This window comes from Sabethes cyaneus, chromosome 3 (genome assembly GCF_943734655.1).
Source record: "Sabethes cyaneus chromosome 3, idSabCyanKW18_F2, whole genome shotgun sequence".
Classification (NCBI taxonomy): Eukaryota; Metazoa; Arthropoda; class Insecta; order Diptera; family Culicidae; genus Sabethes; species Sabethes cyaneus.
Genome location: NC_071355.1, coordinates 177,897,372 through 177,914,795, shown reverse-complemented (window position 1 = coordinate 177,914,795; position 17,424 = coordinate 177,897,372). Strand labels below are relative to the sequence as shown.

The following is a 17,424-nucleotide window of genomic DNA, read 5'->3' as shown; positions in this document are numbered from 1 at the left end:
GTCTTCAACAAGAGCTTGAGACTTTTACGAATTGGTGCAATCTGAACTGCATGCTCGTCAATCCTGAGAAGTGTTCCATTATTTCTTTTGCCCGGATCAGTGAACCCGTCATTTTTAACTACAAGTTACGCGGTACAGAAATCCAACGTGTTGACCAGGTAAAGGATCTCGGCGTTATTTTAGATAGCCAGTTTTTGTTTAAACGGCACATTTCTTATATTGTGGACAAGGCATCCAGAACATTAGGATTCGTTTTCCGCTTCGCTAAGAGCTTTACTGACGTATATTGCCTCAAGGCATTATACTGTGCACTCGTCCGTTCGACTCTTGAGTACGGTTCTGTCGTCTACCATGGCGAAATCCGTTCCAGTTGTCGAGTTATGAAAGTCGATTAATACACTTAAAGACACTACAGTCACGAAGGAACATCGCAAGAGCTCTGTTTGCTGTGGACACGTAGCAGGGAAGAATTGGTTGTCCTGCTATTCTTGGGGCGATTGATCTAAACGTGCGTCCCAGGGCACTGCGGAACAACTCAATGCTGAGGGTACCTTTCAACACTATAATCAACATATATAGAATGCCAGTGTCGCTGGTGTTTCATGGATATTTTGGTGGCAAACATGTTGCTGATTCGTGTCTTGGTAACGGGAACAACATGGTCAAATTGCCCAATAGAAAATTTTCCTGCCGACGAAATACCCCAAAACGACCAAATCGGGTGATTTATCCTACGTGATTTACGGAAAAGCAGAAGGATTTTTTATTGGGTCGCCTTTTCAGTTTGACAATCAGATTCCCGTTTCGAATCGATCACTCACACATATGCGCATACAATGTAAATACATAATTTTCAAATGTGTGATGTTTACCACGAGCACTGCAGCGACACTGGCATTCTATATATATTGATTCTACTCTTTCAACGCACCAACTACGGACGAAACAGCTCATTGACTGGTATACAGCGAGTTTTCAGTCGGATTGCATTCGCTTTTGGTTTTAATTTGTCACGTGAAACGTGATCCGTCGCAACTTTTCCACACTTTTTTTGTGTGTTTGTAATTGTAATTTTTTGACTGTGATTGTTATTACATTAAGTTACTTATCCATCATTGGGACTATAGTCTGTTGATGTCGACTTAATAAATAAATAAATAAATAAGAAGCATTTAAATGGAATTTTGGATGCCAATTAAATGCAGTTAACAAAAAGCTAATAAACAGCAACGTGCATTATAAAACGCGCAAGATGCTAATAAACAGCTGATTTACTGCTTAAGTTAATGCTTATTGGTTACCTGGATATCTTCTGCTGTGGAGCTATGTGCTTCGATTCTCGGAGACGGATGAAGCAGGATTCACTCAGCGTAAGATTACAACCGCGATGCTAGGTGACGAAATCCCCAGCACAAAATGACTGATTCGACGGGCAATGTGATAGAGAGGAAAACAGAGCTTTTTTTATTAGAGTGGTTTTAACCCAGAAGGTCATTCACCACTTATAGAAAACAAAGCTTGCAAAAAAATATCTAAACATTGCTACGAAGGAGAATTTTAACCATCCTGGAATTTTAACCAACAGTAATAAGCGCCATCAGGAGGATAGAGATCGTGAAGAGCTAGAACTGGTGTTCCGTGCTAGTGATCTGCGCAACTTTTATGAAAAGGATACACACCGAAGCCCGATATGTGTAGGGATTACGAGAGAAACCTGATCACAAACGAGCGAGAAGTGGTCGACAGGTGGAAGCCCAGCTAGCATTGTTATATGTATAAAAAAGTTAAAAATCAGCATTACGTACATATATACATGCTAATAAATCGTATTTGTTGCGGCAAAACTGGCATATTCGTACTATTTTGGAGGCGATATACGTGAGAGGAATAAATATACGCGTTTCAGCTATATAAGTAATTATATACGATAATATCCGATTAAGCCCGGCTCACTCCGTGCTGCTATACGATTCTGTGCTGAATATCGTATGTGTGTCAGTTACTGTCATTGTATACGACAGAAAATCAACTTGGGCGCACTTTATTAAGCATTAGTTACGATTCAGCGTTTATTAGGAGATATTTACGATAATTTTTGTATTTTGATATACGAGTTGGTACTGGCTGGGAGCAGCTCTTCGATGGGCATCTCAATAGCAATATAACAGAAAGAAGTGGAACGGAACTTAACCTAGGAGAGCCTACAAACGATAATAGCGCGCAGCGTCCCGGATCCGACTCTCGAAAAGAACCTATGAGAATTCAGACAGCTGCAGAATAATAGAGCCGCCGGAAAAAACCGACTCCCGATATAGCTATAGGGGAACTGTGGGTAAAATGAACAGGGGGGGTAAAATGAACAGGCAGCCAAATTCGCAGTAAACCGATTAAAATCTGTTCCAGATCAATAGGTATCTTCTCCTAGAAGTATTTCAAGCTGTTTGAAACAATATGTGGTGATCATAAGCTTTCCAATGTGAAAAAAATGGAAAAAGTAAAAAATATTTGCAGAAATCTGACGCGGATGGTAATTTCCACTATTAGTAAATAAGCTATTTTGGCGAAACAACTTAAATTTCGACTATTGGTATCATTCAGTGTTGTTTGCTTATCACTATCCTACGGATCTGTCGAAAATTCCAAATATTTTTATCAACTGTTTGTTAATAATAAACACTTGAAAACAATTGGTGTTTTGGGGATAAAATGAACACCTCACTATGGGGGCAAAATGAAGTGTGTATCATGATGTTTTACTTTCCATTTATCAGCAGCTACGAAATAATTACAATTCAAGCAACAAAAATGATCGAGTCTCTCGAAAAATAACGGAAAATGACGGAGTGCTGGAAAATCCTGTCAAGCATTGTATGAACGTGGCGAAGATACATTATGTTAACTTTGTGGAGTCCCATTTTAATTCCAACAGCCCTGTTGAATACCTACAGCTTATGTAGAACAATGATAATGTAAAATAATGTTTAATTTATCCAAACTGCATGTTAACTTTAGTTTTCTATGACATGTTCATTTTGCCCTCACTGCATGTTCATTTTACCCACATGAAAAAAATCAGGTTCGAATGTGACGCTTTCGAAAAAAAGGAATTTTTCATGACAAACATTTAAACTTTACATATCTTTATATATTGTTACGTGGACTATGAATCCAGCTTTCAATTCATATTGTGCGATCAGCATTTGGTTGGTTCCTGGGGGAGAAAATGGCAAAATTGCTAAGGGTGTTCATTTTCCCCCCAGTTCCCCTACAAAAATGGTAAGGACCACTGCCCAACCCCCGAATGTGCAAAATAAAAATTATTTTCCTAAAAAAGCGTGATAAAGTTGATTGATTTTATATATCTACTCTGGTATCGTTCTACAATCCGCTCTTAGGGGTGAAACGGTTATCTCTTTTACGCGGATAGAAATTCAATCTCCAAAATGAGCAAAATGACTCATAGTTTCATGATTCTAACTTATGTTTTATGAAAATACACCATAAATAATAATTATTATATCAATATTTTTGCGGTACAACACAACGCAAGATCATGAATTATCATTCTTGATTTTGTAGTGCCTGATATGGCAGTTCGGTCATGATTTCGCAGCAATTCAAACTTTATGTTTTCATGATTTTATTCATGGTATAGGAATCGGATTTTTTCCGTGCAGTTGAAATTTAATTTTAAACGTATTGTGTTAGGTAACTGCTTAGTATCTGACAACTGCATGAATTCATACATCATGCATAGCACACTGCGTGCGACGCACATGAAAAACAATAACAGCAACAACAATGTTCTTCATTAATTGAGGTCCCCTTTTGCTTGCTTTATCCTGTAAAATACAAACCGCATAGGTTTATCCACAGGCAGCAGCTCTTGAACCTGTAGTGTGGAAAGGATGCATTTTTACCGGGTTCAGAACGCTCCACACCTTCCAGTGTGACGCGGGGCTGTGACGTAACCTGCTTGTCTTGGAATCGTTTCTCACAATACGTAAAATTTCATGGTCAATCGCTAATGCCACTTTTTTTTAACGAGTAGGGAAATCTGCTCTCAGACACCTGAGAAAACAACTCAGGGAGTGGGGCTTAGTATCCCAACCCCCCTACTTGGGCGTGAGGTTCCAGACCCACTAAAACCCTACTCGAATCTCCAGCCTCAATCCCTCCTGGCACCACCTTATCGGTATTACTTCAGGGAGGGGCTATTGTGCTTAACGCACACTCTTAGATAACTACTGTACTATGGTAGTCAGGCTGTTTATTCGCCGTTGATCGGCTTTCCAGCGGTTTTGTAGCTGAAGTACGATCTGGGTAGGGTAGCAGCCGCATTGACCGCTCCCCAGACGTCCGAGCTAGAACACATCCTTTGGACTAAGTTATCCGGAGTAGTGTCCTGTCCGCTCACTGTCATCATGTTGCTTCTCACGCCCGCGAAACGAGGGCATATGAAGAAAGCATGTTCTGCAGTTTCCTCAACGTCCACGCATTCGGGACACGCGGGGGACTCCGCATGCCCAAACTTGTGCAGATACTGTCTAAAACAACCATGCCCTGACAGAATATGCGTCAGGTGGAAGTTGATTTCGCCGTGGCGCCTGATGACCCACCCGGATAGTTCCGGGATAAGTCGATGTGTCCACCGGCCTTTTGTGGAATTAGACCATGCCCGCTGCCATGTGGTCATCGAGGCCGATCTTGTGGTACTCCGTATGCCTCTAGTTCCCCGTTGGTTGAAGCACTCTACGTCCTCGCTGATGATGATAACAATAGGCATCATATCCGCTAAGATGCAGATTGCGTCATGTGAAACTGTGCGATACGCGCTGGCCACTCTTAAGCACATGAGACGATGGGTGCTTTCCAGCTTGGCTAGATAACTTTTGGTACCTAACGCCGATGACCACACCGGCCCGCCATACCTGAGTATGGACTGGACCACGTTAGCTAATAGCCTTCGCTTGCTGCCGTATACCGCAGAGCTGTTAGACATCATACGAGACAATGCCGGAATAGCTGTGGAAGCCTTCTTGCAGGCATAGTCGAGGTAGCTCCCGAACTTGAGCTTGTCGTCAATCATAACTCCCAGGAGTTTTAAGGACCGCGTTGACGAAATAGTGCAGTCCCCGACGCTGATATTTGCCTGCTGTGCCGACTTGCGGTTTTTCACCACGATAACCTTCGTTTTATGATGCGCTTGCTCCAGTTTCCTGGATCGCATCCAATCTTCAACAATGCTTATAGAGTGGGCAGCCGTCAACTCTACCTCTCTGATAGATTCACCGTAGACTTCCAAGGTGATGTGATCCGCAAAGCCGACAATCACCACCCCTACCGGGAACTGTAGCTTCAACACCACGTCATACATGACGTTCCACAACACCGGGCCCAGTATGGAACCTTGCGGAACCCCTGCGGTGATTGTAACGCACTTCTGACCCTCCTCCGTGTTGTAGCATAGCACACGATTCTGGAAATAATTTTCCAGGATCCTATACAGTGCTAATGCCACTTGCTGATGCTGCTTTGCTCGAAGTCTCGTTGAAAACAACGTTCCTTTTCGGAAGCGACGCGGTGTTGTGTTGTTGTGTTTACACACTTGTATTAGGCAGTCGATGCAGACGGCAAATCTACAATCATACTCCTTCTGGACAATTGGCGACGCCATAGCAAAGATGAATATCCGCGTGTTTTTTTGGAGAATACATTTTGATGCTGCAATTGTTTTCAGCAACGTCCTAGAAACACCCGAGAAATCTGTTTCGTTGTTGTTTTCCATACGCATTAGACCCTGTCTGTCGCACGCGGTATCTAGTGTGCTATTCGTGATGTATAAATTTGTGCAATTTTCAGATACTGATTCAACACGCACAACGATACGTTTGAAACTCAATTGCAACGGAACTGCTCAAAAATTGGAGCTGTCCTATCCACATTCTGAAGACTTTTTGAAAAAAAATTGGATGTTGGTTTACCAAACTCAACTCGTGCAAAAACTGAAGCCGCGAAGACCGCCGGGAACACCGTACATTTGGTGAATGGGCATAAAACGAAGTTGCCGTTACTGCCAAATTTCGCAGTCTTGGAGATAAAAAGATGCCATTTGCTGGCTACACATTCCAAAATACACACATTATAAATATTTCCAAGCAATATTTTCAACCATGTTTCGACGATTCCATACTAAAATTGGGTCGCTTCTAAATTTTTCATTTTAATAACACTCATAATTTGTCAAATTTCCGCAGAACCGCAAACATAACAAATTTTCATTTCAACTGAACATATATCCCACAGTCCGTTTTAAGATAGAATGTAGAAAACTCTCTTCCCAAATATTCAGTTGTGACTTATTGTGACAGGAAACGTTCATATTAATAAAACATTTGCGTGTGTGATCTAGGCTTGGATTATAATAATCTAAATCGTATGAAAATTGTATATTTGATAGACCACAGAGTGGAATTAACCCATTCTGCCAAGAAGAAAATTTTTTAAAACTGCGTTATTCACAATTGACTCGAAATCAACTCCAAAGTAATCAACACTTGAATTAATTTTCCGGTCTGCTAATTCCCAATTTCCACGGGTTCTATTAACTCCTTCCTCACGCTCGCAGTAAACACAATTAAGCCATCGTACAATTTCCCATTAACAATAAAACTACGAGTGCTGCCGACATTTCCGAATATATTAATTGGCTCCATTATGTTATTGCATCCGATGGATGTGCACGTGACTGGCTCAGCAAACCGCGCTGGAACTGGTTGCTGGCTGGTAAAAGTGATATGTTGAAATTAATTTTTCGATTCAAATTCATTTCCGGTCGATTGTTTTGACTTTGCCTGCCATTCACCGAACCATTTTACTCACATCTCGCCGTTTGCGTTAATCGAAATTTCACAATCGGGAAAAGAATTTTTACAAATAACGCGTATGTTGATGTCGGATGACTCAATTTTTGAGTTTAAAGTTAAACGAAAAAGGAATTGCAGAAAACATACCTTCACGCTGCCCGCTGGTGAACGGGATATTGTCGGATCGTCGGGTTTTATTTTTGTTGAAATAAAATATTTCATTGCCGTTCATATTAAAAGAGATTCTTTTGCGATATTTTCTATCGTGCTCATGTCAGCTAGCGTAAGTATCAAATAGAAGATTATAAAACATTTTGCATGGGCTTTTAATATCACAGAATAGAATACAAAGACTTGTACCCCTGGTTATCATATAAAAATGCATTACAGTGGCGTTCCTTAAATATTCCCAGAAACTGAACAAAAACAAAATGGCAGTGGACACTTAATTTGAGGAGATAGTTTATCTTCATTTGGATTAAGAAGCAGCGTTTTTCTCCCAACGAACGAGATAGATTAATAAAAACATCAAATGTGAATCCCTGCAAATTCAAACAAATAAGGATGTCATTTCACTTTATGGTGGTTTCACGCCTGGGGCCACACTCTGAAAGCATTTTTAAGTCGACCCTGCCGAACTATAATTACCAACCTTGCTGGGAACATTTTGTGGACACTTTTCAACCGCCACAAATTGACAGGAAACGCGCCTCCCTGTGTGTACAAAATTAACAAGTCTTCAGTACCCACAATTTGTCATTTACCTTCGCAAATCCGGACTGGAGGTGTACGGGGCTGCCACTTCCTTGATCTTGAGCACGATGATGGCGGTAATAAAGATGCAAATTACGTTGATCACCGTGAGCAGGCCGGAAACGATGCCGCTAATTAAAAATTCCGTCGGAATGTAATTTGTATAGATGAATTCGTAGCTCGAGTTTCCGCGGTACGGTTCTCCCTTCAGGTGCGGTATCTTGATGTCCTCGTAAATCAGCCAGATGCAAGCAAGCGCCCAGAACAGGCCCTGGCGGTACGTTGGGAAGTAGAGAAAATACGTTTAATTAAAAGCATATTACTTAAGTTAAACCGAATCATCCTTAGATCCTTATCTAGACATGGTTTGCTATTTTCTAACCATAGAAGATAATAGGTAATAGTTAAATGACTAAGCAAAATACTTCAATTTGCGAAAAAAAACTGAACGAGCAAGTAGCCTGCCGTTATTCACCATCTATTTTTTCGTCAAAATGATGAAGGGTTGCTGGCCGGGTAAACTAAAACAGAAAGTCATGGCAATAATCCGTCATTACTTTCCCATTCAAGTTGTTACGGCCTACAAAGGTCAGAAGTCAGGACAATGACGAAAAAAACTAACCCTCGTTAAACTGCCTTCCGAACGGTCATTATTTCGAACGTTTTGTTTCCTTAAAAAGACACAACTTTGAATAGATTAAAATCAGCCTCCGTTTCTTTGATCTGTATCAACCGTTTTCATTTTCAATGGCTCGGGATTACAGTGAAGAAGGCTGTCTTTCTATCTAATTGGCTAAAGCGTTGCGTTCCATCCTGGGTAGGCAGGTACTTATCAAGCAAAAACCGCCATATACAAGGCGCCTCCTTCAGCTTTCGGTTTTGTTTCGCTTATAATTCCATTGAAGTTATATTTGTCTGATCAAAAGCGCGCTTCGATTCCGTATCGTAAGTCACGGAAGAGTAACTATTCGGGTCGCCATAAGGTCCCGCAAGCCGGTGGAAAAGGATAACTGTATACATAATTGATTTTTAACAGAACTTTTTAATGCCGTTCCGCTATTTTCGTCTGCACAAAGCCATACTCAGAATTCAATGATGGCCAAAGTCGATTGTTTTGGGATTCATGTTAGCTTTTAGTTTTTGTGTCATTCTTTGTATTATTGATATTGCAATTAGAATCTTTTATTGACGTAGGACTACGTCTTACGGCAAGTTTTGAGATAGGGTGTCATTCCAAAAAATCGAAAAATGCGAGCGTCACGAAAATTGAAAGGTTTTGAGCGCTAATACCTCAGCGGTTTTCCGATCGATTTTCAATATTCTTACACCAATCTATCGGTAAATCTTCTAAGAATTGACCCAAATGAAGAAAAGTATGGATTCTTGATGTTGAACTATTGAAAAATTGAAAATAATGAACCTATGTTTTATCAGAATTCTCGCTACGTGATTGGTTGGAAGATTCTTTGCGATGATTTAAACCTACAGAGTAAGGAGGGGTAAAAGTGCGATGCGGGTAAAAGTGCGATTCAATGTTTTATCAGTGCGGATTCCGAGTAAATTGACTATATTGGCATGGATGGGTGAGTACTTTGACAGCTTAAATCTATCATAAACATTTGTTGTTTACGAATCATAGTTACTGAGTTATGGGTAAATGTTATTTTAGTACGGTTTTGATGTAATATTTCGTTGTACGGCAAATACGATATCAACAGGAGGATATTAGTTATTGACAAATTGTAGCAGCGTTTTACATCACTCAGATATCTCTCTTGAAATTGCGGTAAGAAGAATTTACAAAATATATTTTGCTTTTCCATAATTTAATCAAACCCCGTCAAGCGCCTAGCGGGGCAAAAGTTCGATTTCTTGACGGGGTAAAAGTTCGATTCATGTTTCGAGAATATAACTCATTTTACTGACGGGACGACGACACTATGCAAGTCCTTGCGACTTGTAAGGTACTGCGCGCGATGCTGTTCGTCCGTCAGTGTTATAGCCGCGATTCTTAACGGGGTTGTTCGGGGAAAGGTTTCGTTTCTATCACGGAGCGAAAAAAATCCAGTTTGTTTCAAACGAAATTTTTATAACAACCTAAAAATATTTTTGTTTCAAAACGAAATTCTATTTGAATCAAGAAAATAACAGTTTTGAATTAAAAATAAAGTATTGTCAAATTGAGTTTTCTATGTAAATATTTTCATTTCAATCATACATATCCGTTTGAAACGAAATGAAATTGCTGTTTGTGCGTAAAACAACCATAAATGTGGTTGAAACTTCATTTTTACCTTTGTTATAGAGTAAGGATGCGATTTGATGATTTATCGGTGCAGATTCCGAGTAAATTAACTACATTGGCATGTAGTCGCGCGACTACTTTGACAGCTTGAATCTAACGCATAAACTTTGGTTGCTTACGGAGCATAGTTGCTGAGTTATGTGAAAATGTTATTTTAGGGCGGTTTTGATGTAATTTTTTGTTATACGGGTAATACGATATCAACAGGAGGATATTACTTGTTGAAAATTTGTAGCAGTGTTTTACATGACTCGCATATCTGTTTTGAAAATACGGTGAAAAGAGTTTACAAAATATATTTCGCTTTTCCATAATTTAATCAAACCCCGTCAAGCGCCTAGTGGAGTAAAGGTGCGATTCACGGACGAGGCAAAAATGTACAGCTTATATACAGCTTTTGGCACTATATTACATATACTAGAAATGCAAGATCTGCAGAAAACTGTGCTCTACAATGTTGGTCGATGGAAAACAATGTTTTTCCGCTGATGAAACAGAAAACAAACGTTTGGGAAGGTTTCAATCTATCGGAGGCTGCAATACACCAGCGCAAAATAGGAAAGGTGTAAATGGAGAATATTTTTTACCGAAACATACCACAGATTGACGATAATATGGTTTTGTTAGCTACTGCTGTGCTAATTTCATGGATTCGAGCTTCGCATTTTTGCCCCGCGGTATTCGAACTTTTGCCCCGCTAGGTGGGGTAAAAGTGCGAATCGGCACTTGATCAGAAGAATGAAGAATTTATTTTCAATAACACTATTATTCCAGATGATTCATAGTTGAATGTAAAGACATTGAGTAGCTGCATCACAATAAAATATATTTTGTCCTTCTTTATATCTCGCGAAAATTGATGACAACTTCAAACATCGCACTTATGCCCCGCCCTACTCTACCAATTTGATATCTGTGCTTGGGAAGCACGCCAAAACAAGTGACAAAGTCTCCTCATTTCAACAAGATTTCTTAACACCACAGTTAAACCTAGACCATTTTGATGTCCTTGCTTGGGAAGTACGCCAGAAAAAGTGACAAAACCCCTCGTGCCAACAGATTTCTTACGAACGTGATTAAATCTAGTGCAATTTGATGTCTGTGTTAGGGAAGTGTGCCAGAAAAAATGACGCAAGTTAGTTGTCCCAACAGATCGCAAATTCTTTACTGCGAGACGATTAAACCTCGGCGAATTTGATATCTGTGTTGGAAAAATGTGCTACAGCTGTACTGTTCGGTTATAATACGACTCTGTATGAATACGCATGCTTGCCGATGTCGTTTCATTAGAAGTGTAGTGAAAAGATGTGCTGTTGATAAAATAGAATTGAATTGGTAAAATCCCTTCAACGTGGGGAACCATAGGTAATAAAAACAATCTTTAATTTCAGTAAAGTAGCAGGAAAGCTATTGTGTTCTTGATTTTGTTAAATTGTTTTCAAATGCACAATATTTTGAGAATCGAACATATGCAATGTTACTACTTTGATAAATGTTACATACAACGCATGTAGCATGTATATATGTTGCATATAGCATGTACACATGAAGAATCGAATGATTACAAGCATGAATACATGCTACTATCACTACAAAGAGACTTACGTAGTCCTGCATCACCTATATATGCGGTCGTGTCTTGTACACAACCCCTCTGATTTTTTTACTGGTGCAAGGTACCCCAGGGCAGGTGGGGCAAAGTAGGTAAGTGGAAACGGAGGACATAACTAGCTTTAACGTCATTTTCTTCAACTGAACCTTTCTAGAAATGAAAGATACAACTCTAATGGTACATTCCAGCGTTACGGGACACAATTAGCACCCATTTATTTATTTATTACCGTGTGAATCACGTCCTGTTTCACCAATTTTTTAGGCAAATACCACGTAAAATAATTGTTTAAAGAGTAAAGCACTCTATCTTCCACTAGAATGCCAGGGATTTAGTAGGGATAGTGTCCCGTAACGCTGGAATGAGTCTAATGCGTTTGTTTGAATTATATATCTATACCTATAAAGAAGGATTTCTGTCTGTCTGTCTGTCTGTCTGTCCTGTGTTCCTTATAGAATCAAAAACTACTGAACCAATCGGCGTGAAAATTTGCATGTAGAGGTTTTTGGGGCCAGGAAAGGTTTTAGTGATGGTTAGAGACCCCTCCCCCCACTAAGAGGGGGGGCTCCCATACAAATGAAACACAAATTTCTGCATAACTCGAGAACTAATCAAGCAAATAGAACCAAATTTGGCATGTGGGTGTTTTCGGTGACAAGAATTTATTCTAGGGTAATTTGAGACCCCTCCCCTCTTTATAAGGGGAATTATAACTCCTCTCCCCTTTAACAGGGGGGGGTTTCCATACAAATTTCCTCATAACTCGAGAACTAATCAAGCAAATGGAACCAAATTTGGCATGTGAAAGTTTTCGAGGGCAAGAAAATTTTCTATGTTGAATTAGGACCCCTCCTCACTTTAAGAGGGGGGGCTCCTGTACAAATGAAATACCAATTTCCTCATAACTCGAGAACTAATCAAGCAAAAGGAACCAAATTTGGCATGTGTGTGTTTTTGGAGACAAAATTTTTTTCTATGATGAATTGGGACCCCTCCCCACTTTAAGTGGGGGGGGGGGCTCCTATACAAACGAAATACAATTTTCCTTATAACTCGAGAGCTAATCCAGCAAATGGAACCAAATTTGGCATGTAGGTGTTTTTGGAGGCAAGAATTTTTTCTATGATGAATAAGAACCTCTCCCCACTTTAGGAGGGGGGGCTCCTATACAAATGAAATACAAATTTCCTCATAACTCGAGAACTAATCAAGCAAATAGAACCAAATTTGGCATGTGGGTGTTTTCGGTGACAAGAATTTATTCTATGGTAAATTGAGACCCCTCCCTCTTTATAAGGGGAATTGTAACTCCTCTCCCCTTTAAGAGGGGGGGCTTCCATACAAATTTCCTCATAACTCGAGAACTAATCAAGCAAATGGAACCAAATTTGGCATGTGAAGGTTTTCGAGGGCAAGAAAATTTTCTACGGTGAATTAGGACCCCTCCCCACTCTAAGAGGGGGGACTCCTGTACAAATAAAATACAAATTTCCTCCTAACTCGAGAACTAATCAAGCGAATTGAACCAAATTTGGCATATGTGTGTTTTTGGAGACAATTTTTTTTTCAATGATGAATTGGGACCCCTCCCCACTTTAGGAGGGGGGGTCCTATACAAACGAAATACAAATTTCCTTATAACTCGAGAACTAATCCAGCAAATGGAACCAAATTTGGCGTGTAGGTGTTTTTGGAGGCAAGAATTTTTTCTGTGATGAATTAGGACCTCTTCCCACATTAGGAGGGGGGGGCTCCAATACAAATGAAATACAAATTTCCCCATAACTCTAGAACTAATCAAGCAAATAGAACCAAATTCGGCATGTGGAGGTTTTTTGGAGGCAAAAATATTTTCTACGGTGAATTAGGATCCTTCCACACTTCAAGAGGGGGGGCTTCTACACAAATGAAATACAAATTTCCTCATAATTTGAGAACTAATCAAGCAAATGGAACCATATTTGGCATGTGGGTGTTTTTGGAGGCAACCATTTTTCCCATGATGAATTAGGACTCCTTACCTTTTTAGGAGGGGGGGGGCCTCCCATTCAAACGAAATACAAATTTGCTCATAACTTTAGAACTAATCAAGTAAATGGAACCAAATTTGGCATGTGAGAGTTTTAGATGGCAGAATTTTTTTTCTGTGGTGTATTACGACCCCTTTCCCTTTTAAGAGGGTGGGCTCCCATACAAATGAAATACAAATTTCCTTATAATTTGAGTACTAATCAAGCAAATGGAACCAAATTTAGCATGTAGGAGATTTTTGAGTCTTGAATTTATTTTATGATAGTTAGAGACCTCTCACCCCTGTGGTAGGGGGATATGGACTCTCATACAAATAAAACAGAATTTTTTGCGAAACTCAAAAACTAATCCAACTCGAGAAATTCGAGACTCTTCCATAAAGCATTAATCAATAACAAGACCACAAAAACTATCTATAGTAACACTAGATCATTCAGGACGAGCCGGTCGCGAGTGTTGCCGGTGACCCGCCGTCTGAAGCGCCGCCCACTGGGGGGCTTGCAAAACTCGAGATAGTGACAAAGATCATCCGAGATTCATGATTTATGTACAACACAGGTTAATTTGTGGCAATACGAAGTTTGTCGGGTCAGCTAGTAATTTATAATTGACATTCAGAAAACCAAAATCGAACTTTAAATTTAAACGTCATTTGCAATTTTCTTTGTAAGTACACACACTTTTCTATGAATGTTGTTTTGGTCGCAAGCCTTTTCTAAAATTTCATTTTCGATAGTTACATCTTTTTCAGATGTCCTATCAAACATTTTCAACTCAATTACATTAAATTTTATCGCTAAAGCTTAAAAAATAATTCAAAAAAGAACTAAACCAACATAACGAAAAGTTAATAGACTACATTTATAAGACTGTGATTTAGAAGGGGACAAAATAATCAGTTACGTTCTCGCACACTTAATCAGGAAAGTCACAGTCGATATAGTTAAGCTAATATGCACCTGGAAATGAAACGATAAAGCGTTATGGTTGTTATAGCGTAAACTATTTCAGTTTAGCAGTTTCATTAGCAGCTCTATCATCTTGTGCGCGTAGAACAAACCGATCGTAATCGTATTTTCTAGCCATTAAACTAGAGATTAGTCATAAACTACGTCTCACGAGGATTGGACATAGCTACAAATTTACCAGTGTTGCGAAGCAATACTACCTTACTGCGTAACTACGCACAGGAATTGTGTTTTATATTAATTGTAATGTCATTCGTCGTGCCAATAATAATAATCTAATTTGGTTGCGACATTTTCAATGCTTTGGCGTTGCGGTTTATTATGCATACGCAATTTTCTGTTATTTTATGTCTTTCAATCAAATTTGAATACAGGTCCCATCTGCTGCGGTGAATTAGGTAAGCGGGACCAGTTCCATATATATAATTATATAGTCTTTTTTTATTAACGACCCTTTAAATAGGTAATTAAATAGTCTTTTTGCAATTAAACCTTCGAAAGTGATGTTACTAAAGAACTTCTAAAGAAAGTTCTTCCTGTGCTACAGCAATTTGAAAATAAATATTGACAAATATTATAACCTCTTTAAGAATCAGGTTACAAGCACAGGTAGTTGTATCACGCTCTGCTGAAAGCAGCTATAACACCGATTAAGCTTTCGCTACTTGACAGTTGTTGAATCTAGGTATTAGGTAAAATGGAAAAATAGAGTACTGTATAAAGTTACCTAACTTAGTACGTAGCACCCTGGATACCGCTCATATAGAGCTTCGTGGGTGTACATTTCTAATTGACACGACAGAGCATCAGTCTGCTACAGTCAACGAGGTGAGACGTTTAGCTAAGTTCAAGCTCACGAAAGTATCTAATTTATCGTATAAAACGAAGGCATAGCTAATTGTGGTCAAACCAGCGAACATTGTTAATTACAGTGCCTATAATTAATAAAATGTCAGATTCGAAAATTCGCACCAATAAAAGGTTCAAGTGTCCCGAGCCCAATTGCGATCGCGTTTTCAAACACTCGAAGCATTGCGAGCGGCACTATGCTAAGTGTCACGAAGTAACTGCTGCAGTTACTGTCACTGTTAATATTACTATTAAAGTAAGAAAGGTTTAATTTTACAGTACAAAACGATCACAGCATTTTTTTCAGTTTCACAGGTTTGCTTTAATATTGTAATTAATTTGGAAAATAAATAGCACATTTCATCAGATAAAAAAGTAAAACAAATCTTTTTGTTACTAAGCTTTTATTTTCTGGTTGTAAAACTGGCTGCTAAAACAGTCAGCTTAATAGATTAAAATTTCTACTGTCCACTGTCGCAAGTTGCAACACAGGTGCTGCGATGCACCTTCGTCAATATTACTTTGGTACCGTAATCCGTCACTAGCGTCAGTGAAGGTGTGGGGTCAAACTGTAGGAGATACGTCATTCAAATAAAGTAAACAACTTTATGAAATGTTTGGGACTCCAGTCCACTGCGGTAGGGATGGGAACTATCATTAAAAATCGTTACTGATAACTATCAGTAGTTTCAGTACATTACTGATAACTATCAGTAAATATCAGTATTTTTACCCATCACGGCATTGTAGCAAAAAAATAGCAAATTGTAATAACTGCATTATTCATTGTAATCTTACATTCTAACTTATCAGGTGGCCTTCATGGGGGCTCGCGCAAATACCGACCAGATTTTGACGTAGGACTACGTCTTACGGCAAGTTTTGAGATAGGGTGTCATTCCAAAAAATCGAAAAATGCGAGCTTCACGAAAAATGAAAGGTTTTGAGCGTTAATAGCTCAGCGGTTTTCCGATCGATTTTCAATATTCTTGCACCAATCGATCGGAAAATCTTCTAAGAATTGACCCAAATGAAGAAAAGTATGGATTCTTGATGTTGAACTATTGTAAAATTGAAAATAATGAACCTATGGTTTACCAGAATTCTCGCTTCGTGATTGGTTGGAAGATTCTTTACGATGATCTAAACCTATTCCAATTTGATATCTGTGCTTGGGAAGTACGCCAAAACAAGTGACAAAGTTTCCTCATTTCAACAAGATTTCTTAACACCGCGGTTAAACCTAGACCATTTTGATGTCCTTGCTTGGGAAGTATGCCAAAGAGAGTAACGAAGCCCCCTCGTGCCACAAAATTTTTACGAACGCGAATAAGCCTAGTCCAATTTGATGTCTGTGTTAGGAAAGTGTGCTGGAAAAAATGACACAAGTTCGTTATCCTAACAGATCGCAAATTCTTTACTGCGAGACGATTAAACTTCGGCGAATTTGATATCTGTGTTGGAAAAATGTGCTACAGCTGTAGTGTTCGGTTATAATACCACTCTGTATGAATACGCATACTTGCCGTTTCATTAGAAGTGTAGTGAAAAGATGTGCTGTTGATAAAATAGGATTGAATTGGTAAATCCCTTCAACGTGGGGAACCATAGGTAATAAAAACAATCTTTAATTTCAGTAAGGTAGCAGGAAAATAATAGTTTGTGTTCTTGTTTTTATTAAATTGTGACGCAGGAGAAAGTCTCTTTGTAGTGATAGTAGCATGTATTCATGCTTGATTCTTCATGTAAACATGATATATGCAACATATACACATGCTACAATGGGTTGTAAGTAACATTTATCAAAGTAGTAACATTGCATACGTTCAATTCTCAAAAGATTGTGCATTTGAAAACAATTTAACAAAAACAAGAACACAAACTATTGCTTTCCTGCTACCTTACTGAAATTAAAGATTGTTTTGACGTGGGACTACGTCTTACGGCAAGTTTTGAGATAGGGTGTCATTCCAAAAAATCGAAAAATGCGAGCGTCACGAAAAATGAAAGATTTTGAGCGCTAATAGCTCAGTGGTTTTC

At 39.1% G+C, this 17,424-nt stretch overlaps 1 protein-coding gene across 1 annotated transcript in view; it reads right to left on the bottom strand.

Moving 5' to 3' along the window:
- LOC128743661 (uncharacterized) overlaps positions 1–17,424 on the bottom strand; it is an 88,653-nt gene that overhangs the window by 30,680 nt on the left and 40,549 nt on the right. The window contains exon 9 of the mRNA XM_053840280.1: positions 7,631–7,890. Within this exon, the coding sequence (XP_053696255.1) occupies positions 7,631–7,890 (260 nt within the window). The remainder of the gene's footprint in view (positions 1–7,630; positions 7,891–17,424) is intronic.